This window comes from Mixophyes fleayi, chromosome 7 (assembly GCF_038048845.1).
Source record: "Mixophyes fleayi isolate aMixFle1 chromosome 7, aMixFle1.hap1, whole genome shotgun sequence".
Classification (NCBI taxonomy): Eukaryota; Metazoa; Chordata; class Amphibia; order Anura; family Limnodynastidae; genus Mixophyes; species Mixophyes fleayi.
Window position 1 is genome coordinate 93,472,423 of NC_134408.1, and position 21,267 is coordinate 93,493,689.

At 38.5% G+C, this 21,267-nt stretch overlaps 1 protein-coding gene across 1 annotated transcript in view; it reads left to right on the top strand.

The window, feature by feature from the left end:
* Nucleotides 1-17,163, top strand: part of LOC142097890 (caspase-8-like) — a 69,646-nt gene extending 52,483 nt beyond the window's left edge. The window contains exons 7-9 of the mRNA XM_075180126.1: nt 357-486; nt 4,020-4,509; nt 14,677-17,163. Of these exons, the coding sequence (XP_075036227.1) occupies nt 357-486; nt 4,020-4,509; nt 14,677-14,842 (786 nt within the window). The 3' untranslated portion in view covers nt 14,843-17,163. The remainder of the gene's footprint in view (nt 1-356; nt 487-4,019; nt 4,510-14,676) is intronic.
* The last annotated feature ends 4,104 nt before the right edge of the window (nt 17,164-21,267 follow it).

The window sequence follows — 21,267 nt, forward strand, 5'->3', positions numbered from 1 at the left end:
TTGCCTTGTTGTTCATTTAGCTATGAGTGGAATTTAGAGGGGTCTTGCATGTAGTTTGCATGAATTTGAATGGTTTGATTTTGGCGTGACTTATTTTGTCTTCATTTTTTTGGAATATTTTAATAAACTAATCTCAAAAACATTTGTTATAAATGATGGTATTTTGGCCATGCACACTTTAACAATAAATTTCTGACACGACTTTCATGTTGAAAATACATTCACTATTTGTGAATACTTTGTTAAAGGAATAATTGTTAAAAAATATGCTAAAACACATATAATTAGCTCTGTGAATTCCACTCATAGTATTGTGTATGATGTACAGTTTATAACTGGAATATTTAATGTTCTAGCATGTGGAAGAATATACACTTGACAAAATCCCACATGGCTGGTGCCTTATTGTGAATAACCACATTTTCAATAAAGCCAGATCATTGGGTCTGACATTTAAAGACAGACGTGGAACAGAAAAAGATGCAGGTAAAATTAATACTTTAATTTATGAGTTATGTGTGGAAAAAGTAGCGCTAATAATTAAAGTTATACAAATTTACGCATACACAAATATGTCATCCATTCTGAGACTCTGCTAACATCAATACATGGTAATATACTGTACTGATTATTCTCTAAACATATAAGGGTTCATCTAAAGATGGACACATAGAGACTCAGAACATACATGGGATAAAGACGCACATAAAAAAAGCGTATCTACATTCTGTTACAAACCGTCTTCATTGAGTGCCATGTCCTGACAGCCGGGACGTCACTTCTGTCCCCACGCCTCAGCTGTCGTCAGGGCAACAGCTGGGATGCTTTACAACAAGCTCTATGGGAAAGGTTGCGCTATAGGCGAAGACCTCTTACCACCTGTTCTAGAAGTTCATATCAGTAGCTGTTAGCCGTAACACATTTATATGTTGCATCTCAAGAAGCGCCCAGCTCAAAAAACAGTAGATTTTGCACCAGTTGTGTATTCTCGCCCCACGAGAGCATAGAGATAGAGTAGGAAAATTGCAGAGATAGAATAGAGATATGGCTTTACAGTGTTTGAAATAAATGCTAAAATTTGTACAAATAACATAATGTAAAGAAATGTCATATACACAATAAAAAAGTGTCTGGGCACAGGGATGAATTAGGTACTTAAAATTGCCCTTGAAAGTGCCCTCATTTAGGTGGGTCCAAACCAACTTTAGGTGGGGCCAATGCAAAATTAAGTATGGTTAGCAAACCATTATCCCTAGCCACATCAGTGGTAAGGCCAATGCAACACACAATGATACAACAATGCAAGGCAGGCATTTTCAGGACCTATATACAGTACAGGAAGCATTCCAGAGACTGATATACATTACAGAGAGCTTCTTAGTGATCTGTATACAATACAGAGAGCATCCCAGTGACCTCTATACAATACACTTTACATATACACCAAGGAAGGGGTCAGTGACTAAGATGTCGGTATATTCATGTTTACACTGAGTAGGGTCTTGGCCACTAAGATATCTATTGATGTCAGTGATCAGGGTGACATCATCCTCTGCTTAAATACTTACTTGAGGCCAAGGCCGTGCAGGTGCTGACGTTTTAGTTGACCTGTCTTAGCCTCTTCTTTTTGAGACCCAGTTGCTCAGTGGCTATGGCGGACGCCCCGTTTTAGCTGTGGGTCAGACTTTAATTAAGCAACCTGTTGGAATGAGTTAGATCCCCGCTAGCAAATTTCCCTTTTTAGCTGCTGGACAGGAGGAGAAAGAGGGGAATCTGTGGCACTGAGCTTCTTATGTGGGAAGGGGATGCTCATCTGGTATGGGAGGAAATGGAAGTCAGTTTCCGCTTTGTCATCCACCATGGTCTGTGACTGGTGTAGGGAGGGTTGGGCCTGGAAATGTTACTGTGAGGTGCTCCTCCAGAAATCTTCAGCAGAGCTGAGCAGGGTTCTCTCTCTCAGTTCTCAGCCTGTCTCTCTCATAGCTGTCTCTCAGCTCTCATCCTGCCTCTCACAAATGCCTCTCTCTAACAGCTCTGAGCTCAACTCTCTCTCTCTCAGTTTTTCTGTCTCTCAGCCTCTTTCTATCACTGGGGTCTCTCTCCCTTACAGCCTCCCTCTCTGAGGTCTCTCTGAGCTCTCAGTCTATCTTTACATGTCTTGCCCCCAGCTACCTCTTTCACAGCTCTCAGCTATTCTCCCTCACATGTGTCTCTCTCTAAGCTCTCAACCTGTCTCTCTAATAGCTGTCTCTCAGTCTCTCTCTTTCTAAGTCAGTCTCTCACAGCTGTCTCTCTAAGTTCTCAACCTGTCTTTCTCAACCTGTTTTTATTTTACCACTCAGTCTGTCTATCTCATAGCTGCATCTCTCTCAGCCTGTCTCTAACTAAGATCTAAACCCGTCTCTTTCAGCCTACCTCTCTTTTACCTCTTAGTCTGTCTTTCTCATAATTGCCTCTCTTAGCTCGCGTCTCACTCAGCAGGGGTTGGCCAGGTACAGCTGATCAAACCCAGAGAAAATGATCTAGGAGTCAGCCTTCTACAAACACATAGACAATAATAAAGTCGGCCTCATGAAGCTATTGGTCAACCAGGAAAAGATATCCGCCTCTGTCTGGGCAGTTACTAATAAACACGAAAGTCACATTTTCAATATAAAATGTAATTAAATACCACACAAATTAAATAAATTAACAACATCTGTTGTTTTTCCCTTTAAAGTCCCATGGGAATCTTCTTTTCTGCAGCAGTTCAAATGGTCAATTAAGCAATGAAAAATAGAATAAAGTACCATTATCTGGAGGGGTCTATGTACAATCAGCCAATAAGAGGTGGCTAGATAGTCCTGCTGATAGTCATCATAATCATTACTTATCATTGCACCAGGCCTCCAGTATTCATGAGCGATAACCTCCTAAAAGGTGTATCTGCCTATCTGTCCATTTATCAATATTTTTATCAATACGATCCTTGACATATGTGTCACCGAGGCAGCTGAGCGAGACAAAGGCATGGGGTAGCCTTCACTGGGGAAACCTTACCACAAGCAGAGTTATTGCCAGCGATAACAATGATATCAGTAATCCCTTTGATTAATTGGGCAAAGAGAACATAACCCTTACCTCAAATTTGTTTTTCACCCTTTCACAAATATGCCCCTAAGTAATATTTGATATCTTCTTTCCACCTCACCAAAGCTGTTTGCAAACTTTGGCCCCGCCCCCCACAATGCAATGATGCAAAAGCACCATATTACCGCGGGAGCGTGCTAAAATGACGTGATTTCCTGAGAATCGCATCATGGGGGCTCGAAATCCTGCCCACTTCACTAGGAAATGGGCAGATGCGGGAGAATGCCCTACTCTCCTGGGAGTTCGGGAGTCTCCTGGACATTACAAGAGAGTGGGCAAATATGAACTATCTGTAATCTCTACTTTTATATAGAATATTTCTGACAACAGATAAAAAGTGAGGTAAAATATAAACTAATTTAAATAACAAAAATGCACTTCTGGAACAAATAGTATATATGATACATGGGTAATATTTTATGTACTATTTAATTAACACCGACTAGTCTACTTTAAAAGCACATAGGGCAGACCTAGCCCACCTGTGACTCTCCAGGTGTTGTGAAACTACAAGTACCAGCATCCTTTGCCAGCTATTGCCTGGATATCTGCTGGCAGAGCATGCTGGGGCTTGTAGTTTCACAACATCTGGAGAGCCACTGGTTAGCCAGGCCTAACATAAGGCAAAACCAATTATATTTTTGTCAAGCAGTTGGTATGGTGTGAAGTTTGTATGTTGAGTGGTAAATAGGTAATATCTGACATGATGGCTCTTCTCCCTGTATTTTTGAAGACATATACTGTATATCATTACCAATGATCTTTTCTATTATAATATACAGGAAACTACAGATAAGTGGGACCCACTATGTGTGATAGGCTTTAACTTGTGCACTTTAAAGGAATGTATTTTAATGTTTACTTTTTCCCTATACTGTTTCTATTGATAGAGGCAATAACAAGAGTATTTAAACCACGTGGCTATGAAGTAGAAGAACACAAGAACCTGGCGAGGAAAGGAATTTTAGACATCATGGAGCAATATAAGAAAAAGGATCACTCTCAATCAGACAGTTTTGTGTGTTTTGTTCTCTCACATGGTGATAAAGGGATTGTGTATGGTGTAGATGGAGAAAAGGTGTCAATCAAGGAACTAACCAACTATTTTAATGGTCTAAATTGTCAAACACTAGTTGGGAAACCAAAGGTATTCTTCATTCAAGCATGCCAAGGCGACAAAGATGAAAAAGGAGTCATATATGATAAAGATGGCAATGAATCCATATATGTAAATGATGGAAGTGAGGGTCGACTTCCAGTAAATGCTGATTTCCTGACAGGTTTTGCCACTGTTGAAGATCATACATCTTTAAGAGATACTGAAAGTGGTTCCATTTATATTCAGAATCTGTGCAAAGTCTTGAAGGATCCGCAATGTTTGTAAGTACAGTCAATGTGAATATATGCCCGTGAATGTGCTAAACTAAAACATTTCGTGTGATAAGGGTTTTTGTACTACATCTCTATAGGCGTTAGACATCCTGGGCCTGATTAGTTTATTATTTTGTAAATAAGATATATACTGCCTGTTCTTTCATGTAGCACACAAATACTTGATAGATATATTTGTACACTGAAACTTAAAGTTGATCTAGGACATGCTGTATGCCAATGATAAATCTGTCCTCACATTTTAAATTTACCTTCCCCCTCAAAAATGGGGTTTTGCCAAGGTTCAGAGTTACTAAAAATGTTTGCTTTACTTTCTTGAATGAATAAGGCCTCCCGTGTTTATTAGGGTCTCTCATATACCCACCCAAGACTCGTAACAAGGTTATAACCACAGGGCATGCAGCACTGACAGCCAGGATAGGAAAGTGCTAGTGATGATGTTTAGCACAGTAAATGCAGCCTCTGATTGAATTAGTCTTGGCTTCTATGCAAGCAGAAGCTGTATTTACTGTATGTATATACCGGGCAGAATTTTGAAACACTCACCCAGTTTTTAAAGCCAGTGCTGACAGCTCTCTAATCTCTTGGTTGTCTGTGCAGGTTGTAAGCAACTCTAAACCACTGTTGGAGTTGTCCAAAGGGGACTGAGCCATTAAGCTATCCCTTATACGTAAAACAAATTAATTATAAAAGCATATATAAAATTAGGGCCTGGATATTTAAGGGATCATTGGAGTTGGACTTGTAATCTGTTTTTTGCATGAGATACACATTTTCGTACTGTGCATTCACACCAAAAATGAGAAATGGGGGAGGTAAGGGGCATTCGAGTGTAACCCGTATGCAGCAAGTGCATATTCGCATAAATACTTCGCAATTAGACATGGACACATAAACAGATACTATGTAGCTGCTTCTGAATGCCTTAATGGATGGGGTACAATTTTCCAGACACATTAATAGCAACAATGGTTAGAGCAACTTAAAAAGGCCAATTACTATAAAAGCGACATTAAGGAAATATAGACTTACCATAATTCACATACACAGTATGTCCGACACTAAGTGACGAGATTCCCACCCGCAGCCTTTTTTCCACTCGCAATTTATTGCTGCCGTCTATGACAAGTGTCAGCTGGGGGGCAGGGGGACAACTGCCCCATGGGCTAGTCCCATACCGGGCTACCTGAATTTTCTTTCCATTACAATGTTCCTAACAGCCTGCTGAACCGAGTCTCATCACCCCGGGCTAAAATTTGCAAGTCACCCTCTGAATCTGCTATAGATAAAGATCCCCAGACATTTCTTTTGTGCTATACTCCACAAAATATAAATAACACTCTAAGAAATTGATGTCTCATATAATAAAAGCCTTAAAGACAAAAATTGGAAAAACAGCCCCCCTCAATATCAGCTCTTAAAAGTTTGTTTGGCTTATTGCCTCTATGGAATAAATCACATATTACCCCTATGATAGAGAAAATATATTTGGACATGTGTGGATAACACAGATTTTTATAGAATCCCAAAGCCAATACAATTTATTTAACATATCTTGTTTCTTTATCTTTATGGTAATTTTCCATAGAATGTTATATTTTTGCCAAAAGCCTTTTGAGTACTATAAATCTCCATGAGCCTGCGTAGTCTTCGGACATAAGTCCCTTTGTGTGCCGCATCTTGCTCAGAAATGGACCTTGCACCAATGAATGCAATTGCATGCAATTCATGTCTAAACACAAATGACACTACTACTGCCTACAACTTGAAGGGCACAACAGTGGAGGGAAGGAGCAAATGAACGTAGGCAATGTACAGTAAGGCCGTGCCAACGCAGAAGCGGGCAATTCAAGTCCTGTGTTTCTCTTACTTATGTGTTTTTTAGCCGTATCATTGGCACCAGCCACAGGGCAGGTGTAAGTGCCAACTGATAGTGATGACAGCATAGTCTTTGTTTTCAAAACTACACGTATACATGTCACTAGATAGCACAGAACAACTGTATGCACAGTACGCATTAAAAACATCCTGATTTATGTATTTACTGTTGAAAAAAATGGGAAAACTTTTATTTCACAAATACGTTTATTAGTGATTGTAGTATTAAGAGTTGTTCATTTATTTAAAAATATATATTTTTTTGCATGCATTCTGATGAGTCTTTATATTGCATATATGCCTGTGCATATCCTACACTCTGTTCTATCTGTGTACATAAGACAAGAAACGTTTAGGAAGAGCGTATTATACCCAGATTCAAATGTTAATGTATAATGAGATCCACTTGTATTTGAATATGGTCGGAATTACGCTCAAGCTCCATGCTCAATTTTCAAACATAAGTTGCGTGCAGGTTGCGTCTGAAGATGAATCAGGCCCCATGTGTCCAGATTTTAATCAGAAGTTTTCTCTCATAACTTAATTCTCCCTTTTTTACCCCCACCCTAACTTCTTCTCTCCCCTACTATTAAATATACTCAACCTTATTGGAGCTAGCACAGTGCCTATAATCACCAACTGCCAAGAGCTAGGAACAAGTACAGTAACAGTAAGCACCAATTGCCTAAAGCTATTAACTAGTACAGTATCTGTAATCATCAACTGTCTGAAGCCATGAACTAGCCAGGAACTAGCACATGGACTGTAAATGTCTGCCTAGAGCCAGGAACTAGCACAGTGCTTCTATCCATGAAAAATTATCACTGATAACAGTTACAATTGATAGACTTCTGAGTTTTGAAAACATGTGTCCAGAACTCAATCAGCAGTTTTCTCCCATAGATTCATTCCCCCTTTTCACCTCTCCACCCTATCTTCTTCTCTCCCCTATTACTATTACAATTACTCAATCTTATTGGAACTAGCACTGTGCCTCCAATCTCCAACTGTCTAGGGCCAAGAACTAGCACAGTGCCTATAGTCACCAACTGACAAGAGCTAGGGACTAGTACAGTACCTGTAATCACCAACTGCCTGAGGCCAGGAACTAGCCTGGAGTAGGGATCTAGCACAGTGCCTCTATCCATGAAAATATATCACCAACAACAGCTACAATTGTTACCTCGCTACCTTTTTAATGAAATGTACTCCATTCCTTTTATAATGTAATTTCATTTGGACAGGGCCATCATCTTCTGTTTTATGTCTTTGATATTTCATTTGTTTGTATCATGATTTTGGTGTAAGTAGTTTTGAAAAAACTTGCTGACCAACTGATAAGATTAGGAACAGAGGCAGCTGAACTGTTTACTTCTGAGCTCAGGCACATAATAAATAAAATGACAGCTGGACACATTATATAAATATATTTCTTAGCACACACTCCTAATGTCTATCAGAGTGGAACTATAGTACACATATACTACACTCCTAGTGTCTTAGAAAATAAATGCAATATGAATAGCAACACAAAATAATTAGACACAAATATCATCATCATCATCAGTTTTTTACTTAGCGCCACTAATTCCGCAGCGTTGTACAGAGAACTCATTCACATCAGTCCCTGCACCATTGGAGCTTACAGTCTAAATTCCCTAATATACACACACACACGACACACACACACACACACACACAGACTAGGGTCAATTTTGATAGCAGCCAATTAACCTACTAGTATGTTTTTGGAGTGTGGGAGGAAACCGGAGCACCTGGAGGAAACCCACACAAACACAGGGAGAACATACAAACTTCACACAGATCAGGATTCAAACTCATGACCCTAGTGCTGTGAGGCAGAAGTGCTAACCACTAGGCCACTGTGCTGCCCAAAATTTCTTCTGTAAGTTCTATTTCCTTTGTAGACTCTGCAACTTTCTCAAGTATAGTTGAAGATCCACATTGTTGTTGGTTTACTGGTGTAGCTAATAAAGTATCTGGAGTTAAATCTTGTTGAATAGACAATTCTATGGAGGCAAAAGCGGAGAAAAATCCAATCCACAAATACAGCGTATTTTAAAAGTGCAAGTCCGCCTACCAGAGCTCCGGAATATAAACAGCCTGTTTATATATCGGTGGGCATATCACCTCTCCACCATAAAAATGCCGGTGCTTTGGAAGGGGGTCTTGTCCTCGAATAACCAACGCGTTTCGACCACCTGCAGCGGGTCTTTATCAAGGCTTCTACTATACGCTTAATGCTTGATGGCATTACGTATAAAAAAATTAGAGGAGATCCTACGGGCTGTATTAAAGAAAAAGTCTCACAATTAGTGGATAGATATTTGAAAAATAATACGATTAATACTGAGACGGCAGAATACCTTAAAATTGAAATCCAGTTATTCCGACAATATATATTCTCCCCAAGGTCCATAAGAGCCTAGAAAATCCCCCAGGCAGGCCGATTATAGCTAGAGTGGGATCAATAACAAGCAATCTCTCTGAGTTAGTTGATCACTATCTTCAACCCATAGTGACACAAAATAAATCATATTTGAGAGATACAGGAGATATTCTTGAAAAATTGTCTAATTTAAAATAGAAACTAAACTATATCTTGCTAACAGCTGATGTGAGTTCTCTTTATACTATAATTAAACATCAAATAGGTATAATGGCCATTAAGGAATCTCTACAAAGTACACTCCCTATATCTCTACAAAATTTTATTTTAGAAAGTATAGAGCTCATATTATATAACAATTACTTTTGCTTTGAAGGACAGTTTTATATGCAGGATGTCGGTACGGCCATGGGTACCAGGTTTGCCCCTAGTTATGCCAATATCTTTATGGACCATTGGGAAACCAGCCATGTTTGGGAAGGCCATTCCTATGGGGCGAACCTGGTGTCCTGGCATAGATATATAGACAACATCCTTTTTATATGGCAAGGGGAGAGAGATACTTTAGACTTATTTTGTGAATATCTCAACAACAATAAATATAATATCTCGTTGAGTTTTCATGCTAGTGCCATACAAGTTAATTTTTTAGATCTCACTTTGTATTTTGAGAATGGAGAATTATGTACTAAAACATTCTCTAAACCCACTGACACTAACTCCTATATTCCTATTAAAAGTGAACATCATAAAAACTGGTTGGGAGGAATTCCCTATAGCCACTTTAGGAAACTAAAATGTAATTGCTCCAAGAAAAGTAATTCTGAAGAACAGTTAGCCGTTATGAAAAATCAGTTTCTACAAAAAGGCTATGATAAGGAACAACTAGATAAGTTAGGCATCAAAGTTGATTCCTTAGAAAGACAGACTATACTTGGAAAGAAAAAGGTAATAAAGGAGACATATGATACACAGAGAGAAGATAAGTTTAAATGGGCTTTCTTCTCTTAATATAATTGCCAACATAAACAAATGGAGAAAATAGTTAGAAAATATTGGCATGTACTAATAAAGGACCCTGTTCTTAAGGGAGTATTACCCACTAAACCCCTCTTTATATATAGGAAGGCACCATCCTTGAAAGACAAAATTGTTAGGAGTGTTCTTCCTACGTTAAATAAAGATGGACAAATAAACACTAAAGGTTTTCACAGATGTGGGACATGTGTCGCATGTAAAGCGTGCAAATCCAAATGTAATAAATTCACTCATTTTCAAGTTGGCGATCAGAAATATAAGATCAATCAATTTATTATCTGCCATACTAAAAACGTTATATATCTCATTGAGTGTTCATGCAGTCTTTTTTATGTTGGGAGGACATCTAGATCCTTAAAAATTAGACTAGCTGAACACGTTAGGAATATAAAGACGGGTATGGAAAGTCATTCTGTTCCAGCCCATTTTAAGAAAGTTCATGAATGTTCCGAAACCCATATGAAGAATTTTTGAGGTATCCAGCTAATTGAGCCTAATTGGAGAACCAAAGATATACCTATAAAGCTAGCACAAACAGAGATGAGGTGGATACATAGATTACATACCTTATCACCCGAACGCTTAAACTTAGAATTTGAGCTAAAATGGTTTTTAAAATAATATATGTGTCTATGATAAGAAGGGAAGGAGAGCGAGAAAAAATCTTTTGTCATTGATATATTTTCTTGACTTGCACTTATTGGATATATATGTAATGGATCAATGTAATAGAAGATTGGATATGTAACAGCTTTAACAACTTTTATCATTTTCATTATTATCATTTAATTTTATATTTTATATTTATATAACTTTTATATATAATTTTATATATATTTTTATAGTTTATTTATTTCATCTTCTATCATATTGTTCCAAATAGATTGGAACTTGTAATTGTAAGCGATGGCTATGTTTCTTAGTATTGTTCGTTTTGTAAGAGTAGCTTGGATCAATAAAGATTATATGCGTATCAGGCCTCGTTTTGAAGCCGACATATGACACGCAAAACCGGATGTAACATTTTGAAATCAATTAGGACGATTACCGCAAAACTATAAGAAGAGGACGTGTTAAGTGTATAGTAGAAGCCTTGATAAAGACCCGCTGCAGGTGGTCGAAACGCTTTGGTCATTCGATGATAAGACCCCCTTCCACAGCACCGGAATTCTTATGGTGGAGAGGTGATATGCCCACCGATATATAAACAGGCTGTTTATATTCCGGAGCTCTGGTAGACTTGCACTTATAAAATACGCTGTATTTGTGAATTAGATTTTTTTCAGCTTTTGCTACAATTTTTACATTTTTATGTTGTACATTGTTGTTGTCAGTTGTTTGTATTAAAGATAAAGCACTATATATTCTCTATATTTCCCCTGTTTTATTGGATTTATAGACCGTTGGGGAATATATGAGAGAAAGAATTCTACACGAGAGACATACTAAGGCAAGAGTGTATCGTGATCTACATTACTATTTATGATACCATTAAAAATAGGATTCCATACTTCATAGTACCGATATAAGTCCGATATTTATGGAGTAGAATCGGAGAATTGGATGACAAATTTAAGTGACTTCTCAAGTGATGTCTGAAATAATTTATTCTATGGATTGATAAATATTTTGAATTATATTCTATATATTTCTGAATATCTCTATGACCAAAAGTTTAGCGCCGTAGATTATACCGTTATTGTTGTATATGTTTGTGGAAACTAGATGGGTTCTGTTTTGGTTTAATCAGCGGCAGCCAACCTATTTTGCGCAGACAGTTTTTTCCATTATTGTCTTGCTAATACTATGGAGGCAACTTGAGGTTGGTCAACTAACATTACATTTGGCTCTTCAATTGATTCAACAACATTTGAGCTTTTGACCTCTGTCCCTTGTATATTAGGGATTTGATCTACATGACAACGCCATAAGCTTTCTCCGACATTGACAGTTTACATTAAGGGACCAGACTTTGAAATGATTTACCCCGGTTGCCATTTGTTCCCTTGATAATCTTATGCTAACACTTCTTGACCAACATCGAAAATTAGGTTTTTGATACATATTTTAAAATTTCTTGTCATGAACTTCTTTACGCCCATCTGTTTCAATAAGTACCAACAAGATCTCAGATTCTTCCTGAGGAACACCATTGCTGGAGTTTGCCCTGCAGTAGCAAGTCCCACATTTTGATAAACAAATAAGAAATTGACAATTTTCTGTTGTAGAGTAATTTGCTTGTGACTCATGGCTTTGATAACTTTCCAGCTAACCCATTTGTAGCTGGGTGGTATGTTGCCGAAGGGAAGTACTTTATAACATTACTTTTCAGTAATCTCTAGAATTCTTCTGAAATGAACTGGCACCTGTTATCACTACAGATTTGGTAGCGTAGCCCATTTCTAGAAAATATAGTTCTCAATATAGTTCTTCATTTCTCAGATGAAGTAGCCTTCATCTTGTGGACTGCCACCACTTAGAAAGATCTACTGCAATCAGGATATGTGATCCATGGACCTACAAAATCAATATAAATTCTTTGCCACAGAAACATAGAATATATCTAGTCTGACCATTTTTTTAATTAATCTATGGTAACCTCAAACCCTATTTGGTCCTTTTAATCTTTGTAAGGATAACCTTATATCTATCCCAAGCATGTTTAAATTGCTCTTTATTAGCCTGTACCAACTCTGATGGGAGGCTATTCCATTTATCCACGACCCTTTCCATGAAGTAGCTTTTCCTCAAATTACCTCCGAACCTACTTCCCTCCAGTTTCAGTGCATGTCCTTGTGTTCTAATATTCCTCTTTGAAGAGTTTTTCCCTCCTGTACCTTGTTAAAGCCCGATATATTTTTGTGCTGTAGGCCATGCACCATTTTAGTTGCCCTTCTTTGTACAGTTTCTAATATATTTATATCCTTCTGGAGATATGGCTTCCAGAACTGAACACAGTATTCAAGATGAGGCCGTACCAATGACCTATACAGTGACATTATTACTACTTTCTTTCTGTTACCGATTCATCTCCCTATGTAACTAAGCACCTGACTTGTCTTCCTTATTGATTTGCTACATGCCTTTAAGTCACTTGAAATAGTGACTCATAGATCCCTTTCCTCCTCAGTAGCTTCCATTATAGTGCCATTAATACTGTATTTAGCCTTTGGGATTTTGAGACCCAAATGCATGATTTTGCAGTTTTTGGCATTAAACTGTAATTTAATTAACATTCCTCTAGTCTTTGTAGATCATTGATCATTTTTTTACCCCTTCTGGTGTGTCTACCTATCTACTTACCTTGCCATGGAGAGCAGGGCCATTCCCAAAAGATGTAATGGAGCTGGTGGAGGCACATTTTTAAATTTTTTCACCCCTTTCACAGTTTTTCTTATTGATTCGACCTGACCATTGATTCCAGACCACCACAACTTCTAGCTAAGGCCTTCATTTTCATTGTGCCAAGATGGTCTTTATGCAATTATTCCAAAATTCTGTTTCAAAACTTGGTAAACGCTACTACTCTGGACCCACACATTAACATTCCTTGACATACAGAGAGTTGATCCCTGATTTCTGATAATCCAGGATACAAGGAGTTCCCATGTTTTGGCCAACTTTTAACTGTAATATCAAATACCTTAGATAATACTGGATCATTTATGTTTTCTCACTTGATGTCAGCATTAGATATTGGAAGCTGTTCTACCAATATATTTTGATAGATATATTCTTGGCCCATTTTGAAGATTCATCATGTTGTTGTAGAGGAAAAAGTGTCAACCAGTCGGTTTTACTTTAAATTTGATCTCATAAGTGTGAGCTCCCAAGAAAAAAGTCCATCTTTGTTATTTGGCAGTTATCATTACAGGAATTCCTTTCTGAGGATTGAATATAGATGTATCTTTGGAATGCAGCAACACAAAATGGTACTTACTGCCACCCGCTTGCCACCAATGATAAATACCATAATCTAAATACATTCCTTAGAACACACTCCTAACTTCTACCTCTGCGGAACTATAAAGTAGTCCACATATACTACAATGATCCCCTCAATGTATGTAAAATATTAGCGTTTTAAAATTACAGATTAGTGTAATAATCATATATTGTGACACTTATGAAATACACCTTCACCTACATATGAAGTCCCGCACTGGGCTCACTCTCAACAAGCAAATAACAAATCGCAGCTGCAATTGTTAAACCCCACTAGTATATTAAAATAAAATAAAAAATAAAAAAGCAGCGCTGAGATGTAGCTAATAGAGAGTCTACTAAAAAATGCAATTACCTAGGGCAGAATAAAGAAATATCAGCCAACCAGGAACAGCTTAAATTGAATAAAAATTAATTAGTTTATTAACTGAAAAAACAGAAATTGTAATAATCATGTCTTATATTTTTCAAAGATGTACCGAAAAAGATAAACATGATTGCACAATTGTTATTTATTAAGCACTTTTATTTGACATTTTGTTGAAAGTTCCTGCCCCAATGAACATAACTAAAAATGATGGGTTTTGTGCCATTGTATGTACTTGGGGGCATATTCAGTTAGCCACATTTGTGCACATTTGCAGGTACTACGATACCTCAACATCACGGCTCTTTCGTAGCACCTCTATGAGAGACGAAGAGAAATCTGCGGAGTACCTTCGCAACCGTTCAGGAGGCACTTTGCATCTAATTGAATGTGCCCTTTGGAATCCAAATAGGCTGCCAGAAACTTTCAAAATAAAATACACTACTCTGTACTGTAAAAATTGTGATTTTAAATCTGTTCATCATGATTATTTTAACATATTTTTGTTCTTTTTTAGCCAAGAAGACTTACTAAGCATTCTTACAAGATTGCATCAGATCATAGCGATTAAAGATTATACGCTTACAAAAGAAGATGGCTCTGAAGTGTGTGTGAAGCAGATGGCATCATTCAAATCAGAGTTACGCAAACTACTGATTTTACCACTCCCCTCAAATGAATAGGAATCAAGTTGATAACCTCAGATATAAGAACCATTCCTTAGAAAATGTACTAAATTTGTATCATGTTAAAATTACTATTTTATTCTCTATTTTTTCTCTATTCTATTAATTGGTGGGGAATCTAAAATGGATTATATGAATAAACTAAATACTATAGCAATGTGAACAGTGCAAATTTTCACTTTCTTAAATCACCAAATAAAGAAGTCAAAGATGTCAGCCAATGAAAAGATATATGTAAACAAAGAGCCAACATTTGAGTAGGACAAAAAGGGAAATTGTCTAGGATCCCAATGGTGCAGCTACAAGCCAGAATAATGTCCCAGAACTTGTCCAGAGTTCATTTTCCCCATTGTGCTCTCAACAGCGTGTGTTAGTGGTTAGTGGTTTAACGAGAGGCTCAAGGACCTCACTGCAGATGTTGGGCATGGGCCAACTTTTTGTTTTTAATTGAGCATTACTCCTTCACTTTCACCTCTCTTCATGTTTCACTTGACCAGGGTATGATTTTATTTTTATTTTTTTTTATTTTATTTTATTTGTTTTAATAGAGATAATTGGAGAGATTAATGAGTCAGTGGTGACCCTATTTCCTGCACTGTAAGATTCTAAGCTGAATCAAATAGCCACAACTAATAAGCAACATACTTTTAAATTTAATTTACATAGGATCTAATTAAGAACAATATTTTGGCGGCTTATGGTAGTTTTATTTTTGGCAAACTCAGTCACAAAGAAATAGAAATAAGAATTCCTACATACAGAATAATAACAGGTCCCGAGTTTTACATTGTTTATGTCCATTCACTTGGTATCTTCATGGGCCATGCCCCAATGCTTGTTTCTGTTTATATAGCCCACATGTGTATGCATTAGTTTGTTACCAACACATTCAATATGTGTACAAAATGATGTCTCTACAGTACAATACTGAAGTAAATATCTCCTGACCTGATCACACAACGGACTTTGAGTCTGCATCTTGCAGCTATTTCTTTGTTCATAATAACATTAACCTTTGATCCCAGGAAAACGACTAGATTGCCAGCACAGTTATTGAGGCAGACAATAGTGAATGAAGACCAAGGAATCTACAACTCAGAATTCAGGTTTTGCTCAGGTTTCCCTCACAATATTAACTGAAAATGTGTACAACTACATTATGCTTTGATTTTAAGCAAGATGTCATTACCAGCTACCTAAAGTCAATTCCAATAGCACAACATCAGCTCTCCGATAGCTGTTATTGGAAGTTTAGAAAAAGTTGATAGCAAGGAAAGAAAGCGGAAATGCATTAACAGCTACAATGTAACAGCAGTGCTCCTTTTGTATGGTGTATTGTACCAAAGTCTACAAAGATTACAGAGGGTGCTGCGGTGGCTTTAGATTGGTCCAAAGTAGCAATTGGCTTCAGCATTAGGAACAGGAAAGAGACTGGCAAATGGTTCACCTTATCACCCCTGTCCCTTCCAATCTGTGAAGTGTACATGTTAAAGCAAACTTGTCTAAACTGCACACATAGGGCCTGATTCATTAACGAGCATAACTGGCAATACATTGCGTACTCTGTGCATGCCCAGAACTGGACCATACCCAGGGCCGGATTAAGGAAATGGAGGCCCCTGGGCTAAGGGGGCCTCCATTCCCCCATGAGAGCCCCCCCCACGTGATCCGAGCCGCCTCCCCCGGCACTTACCTCCTTCTCCTCCTTCCCCGGCGCGCTGTACGCTCTTTACTTAGGAGATCTCGTGAGAGTAAGACTCACGAGATCTCCTCAGTAAGGAGACTACAGCACGCTGGGGAAGGACCGCAGTGAAACTGCTCAGCAGCACTGATCGCGCCGGGGGCGCCCCCGCCCTCGACCAATCTATGCTGCTGCTGAGCAGTTTCAAGGGCCCCCTGGATGCCCGAGGCCCCTGGGCTGTAGCCCAGTTAGCCCTAGGGTTAATCCGGCCCTGACCATACCCCATAGAACGCAGCAACGTTCAATTTATGTTCGAGCACAAAGGACCCTTACTACAGCCTAAGATTTAAGGGCGGAACAGGGAGGGGAATTGGCGTATGCACATAGTTAATGTAGAGTAAAGGTCTGTCCAGCTTCAGAGCACACAGCAGTGTCTGATTCCACTTTGGGCATCTCTAAGATACTTGATTTTCAGTCATATCACTTGCACCAGCCTATGACTAGTGATGATGACTGAGTATGCATGCTGGAACATGTGTTTGCAATCAACTGTAAAAATGTATTTTATGTACAGTAGACATTAATAACAACGTAATGTATTTCATGAAAAAAATAAAATAAAAACACTTTTATTTTTTTATGTTTTGTCATTAATGGCTATATTATTAACAGGTGACATTAATTGAATAGTTTTAATTTTTTTCTATGTGTTCTTTTGTGACTTGGTATTCCACATATGTATTTGACGTATCCTGCAGTGTCCTGTCTTTTAGAGCAGAGAGGACCTAGACCCGTATTCATCACCAGACATATATTCACCTCTGTCCCTTGTTGAATACGGACGTGTGTATACCAGATGTACGTGTGTTATTAAAAAAAGCACATTACGTTCGTTTTGCGTTTGGTAATGAATCAGGCTCATAGGGCACAAATTTGCAGCTGGAAAAACTGTGTTGCAATGCAAAGTGTTCAAGTGGAATTTTGGACAATCTTTCTTTACTGTGAAATAATAAACTTTACAGTGGACACCTTTTTTGTGATTTTAGTTTTGTCTTAATATATTCATTATTATTATTATTATTATTATTATATTAATAATCAGTGTTTGAAGTGGGTCGGAATACAACGGTATGCCATACCGTAACTCCTCCCACAGCTTTGATTGTATCTCCTCCCTTTATTCATGTGCCTGTATCGCTCCAATCACAGTGGCTTATGTGAGCTGCAGCAGCCTTTCCTACAACAGTCAAAATAAGTTTCTAGAGCAGAGTTAGCTGCTTGTGACTGGCTCTAATACTGGCTCAATATATGGTTCATGAGATCACCTATACTTAGGCACCAACAAATCAAGGCTCCAGTCTGTTAAATCACAACAGCTCTGCGCCCCACCAAAAAGCAAAACAAAACATGATCCTGATTGTGACATTGTTCCCCTTCCTACTCATGGCCATGGACTTGTGAAATAAAAGCAGTTGAGTGCCCACTAAAACCACATAAAAGAGGCTCCCACATACATTATCACTTATACATTATGCCATACGTTTTTCACTCCTGATTCCATATATAAATGTGGATGCTTTTACTGGGCGGTGATATCATAATCAGTTGATTATGTTCTCTTAGAAGCTGACCTTGTAATGCTGTAATCTTTCAATGCTATTTAACAATTTAACAGATGTATTGTAATCAGTTGTGTGAATTTTCTATACTACTTTGCATGCAGTTCAGATCACTAAACTACCAACACTCAAACAACAGACTGTAGCTTGTATGCTAGTGATGTTGGGTAGACAGGACACAGGAGTTGGAGAATCACAAAGAGGTGCTGTACTTCCTAGTATAGTCCCGGAGAGGGAGTATCGTTGTTGGACACAGTTGATAATTCAGCACAGAGGAGTGCACTGAGCAGGTTTTTATAGTGGCTGGTTGATTGGCGTTTCCCCTCATGTGTCATCACTGCTGGAGGTTAGTGGTAACAGCTGAGAGAGGTGTTATGTCATCTTTAGCCTGAGAATGAGCCAAGCTGGGTTCTGTTAAGGATTCTGATTGGAAAAACCAACTGGACTGCTGAGTGTTGGAAGAAGACCAGTGATATCCAAAACTGCTGATACGGACAGTACTTCCCCTGAAAATAGTGGCCATCAGACACCCTAAATCCTTTTAAGGGGGAATTTCCTCAGGAAACTTGCTTGCCTGTGGAGTGTGCATACCTGATGCCCTCACCCAGGTTCGATCACCAGGCTGAATCCTTTCCAATCTAAAAGATATTGAAGGGTGCCTTTGTATCTGCAGTCATTCAAAACCTGCTTTATTTTGTACTCCTCCTGTGATGACACAACAATTGGTGATTGTGGCTTGCCCTGAGAGGAGTACCTATTGATGATGAGCGGTTTTAGCAGTATTGATGATGATGATGATGAGCAGTTTTAGCTGTATTGCATGGAGATCACTAGGATTATCTTCATTGTATGTCAGTCACTTAGATGCTCTCTGTATTCTAAAGACCATACAGAGCAGTTTTTCCATGCTCCAGTCAATCAGACACAAGCTGTTCTGACTGGCTGTTCGCGCATAAACCTTTTCATTCTTCTTACAGTTCCTCAAATATATAGCTTCATTCTATTGTGGTTTTATATTTGCAATCCATTTGGGTTACTTCAGGAAAGAATATCCCAAATTAATTGAAGAGTATAATAAAATGAAATTTATTCCACCCTCGCCCATGAGAAGAGGTACAGAGGGCTTTGGGAGGGTGGACCCATTTCTTTGGTTGCAAGGCATTCCTAGAACAATGTTTGAGATACCCTAAAGTCTGGAGTGGAGGAGGTAGGAAGAGGCAATGTTATCATAGGAAAATTTGGACTCTAATAAGAGGGTTCCTCCATATATCCAAATGGCAGGACTTTACACAGCTGCAAACAGTTACTAGAATTGGGGCAGAATTGAATGGTGGCATTAAATGCATAGCCTGCATAACAGCAACAAAAAAAGTACTGAATGAATAATCACATTCACTTCTTCACAATTCACAAACATGTGAAACTATACAAATTGTAAAGCTTCTACACTGCCTATGTGGTCTTCAGTAAAAGTGAGCCAAACAATAAGGAATCTAAAGTTAAACATCACTTACTACTCAAGGAAACATTAACATCATGAGCCCACGGAATAATCCTTCTTATTAATAAAAAAAAGTTGTAGAATTCTGGAAAAGAGGGCACTACATCACACAAATCTCAAAAGAAAGAAAATGGATAAACAACCAAGGATCCTCCACCCCCTAAGGCCTCAACATAGACTTTGACCTGAGGACATCTCTATGTTATGACTAAAAAATTCTCCAGCCCACTACCAATAGCACATACCAGAGACAACCAATTAAATCACCAGAACATTTTGACCCTTCCTCTGGCGGTATGAAAAATGTAATGGGAATGTAAGTGAATGGAATCCAACAGTTTTACAATGAAGGCAGTAGGAGAAGTGGCGATATAGCATACCACTCTATCCCAACCCAATTCTACCACTGCTTATGGTCTGTTCCTTTCAATTTACACAAACTGTACCTTTTTTATCTACCACTACACTTAGGTATTAACTAAGCTTTGTGATGCCCGTGTTATAGTTTGTGTTAAGAGTTACACGTATAAGTTGTACAAAGGGACACTTATTTTAAACACATTCAGATGAAGTCTGAAATAGAGATGCAGAAAACCATGCCTCAAATGTCTGCAAGCAACATACTTCCTTGCAGATTATTAAGTTTAGAAAAGTGTCGGTATGACATACTGTCTGGTACCAGCACACTTTGAGCAGTGCCCTGTATTACATTGAAATCATTAGGATTATCTGTATTGTATAGTCATTGGGATGCTCTCCTTATTCTAAAGGCCAACAAGAGCAATGCACCACTCAATCAGACACAAGCCGTTCTGATTGGATATTTGTGTATGAACCTTTTCACTATTTCTTCTTGTGGTTCCTCAAGTAAATCTCTCATGATTTTATAGTAATCCATTTAGACTAGTTCAGGAGAGAAGAACAATGTCTTTAATTATTTGAAGAGTATATGATTAAAAGCCAACCCATCTCCAAGAAGAGGTACAGAGCAGGGGCGCACGGAGGATTTGCCAGGGGGGGTTTCCTCCACCCCCGAAAAAAAAAAAACCCTAGAGACCTGCATGCGCAGCAGCTCCGTTTTGGCTGCACTGTAGTATACAGCAGCCGCGACGCTGTCAAAGAAGCGTCCGCGGCGGAGCTGTATACAATACAGCACCGCCGAGGACGCTTCTTAGACAGCACCGCGGCTGCTGTATACTACAGTGCCAATATGTAGGGCACTTTTTAGCGGAGGGGGGGTTTCTGGAGACCCAGAAACCCCCCCTGCGTGCGCCACTGCAGAGGACTTTGGGAGGTTGGACCTTCTTCTTGGGGGCAGAGCATTCCCACCGCTTTGTCTGGGACACTCTAAAGTTCTGAGTTTAGGAGGCAGTCAGAGACAATGTTATGTATTCTTTACACTAGGGATGTGCACCGGCGACTTTTGAGGTCTCGTGTTTTGTGTTTTGGATCCGGATTTTCGTTATTTTTGAGGTTCGGATTTGTCTCGCAAAACACTTGACGAAAGGTCTCGGTTCGGATTTAAGGTTTTGGATTCGGATTTTTTTGCAAAAAAACATAAAAAGTTTAAAAATCAAGTTTTTGGGCTTATTTTCACTCCTAGGCTATTATTAACCTCAAT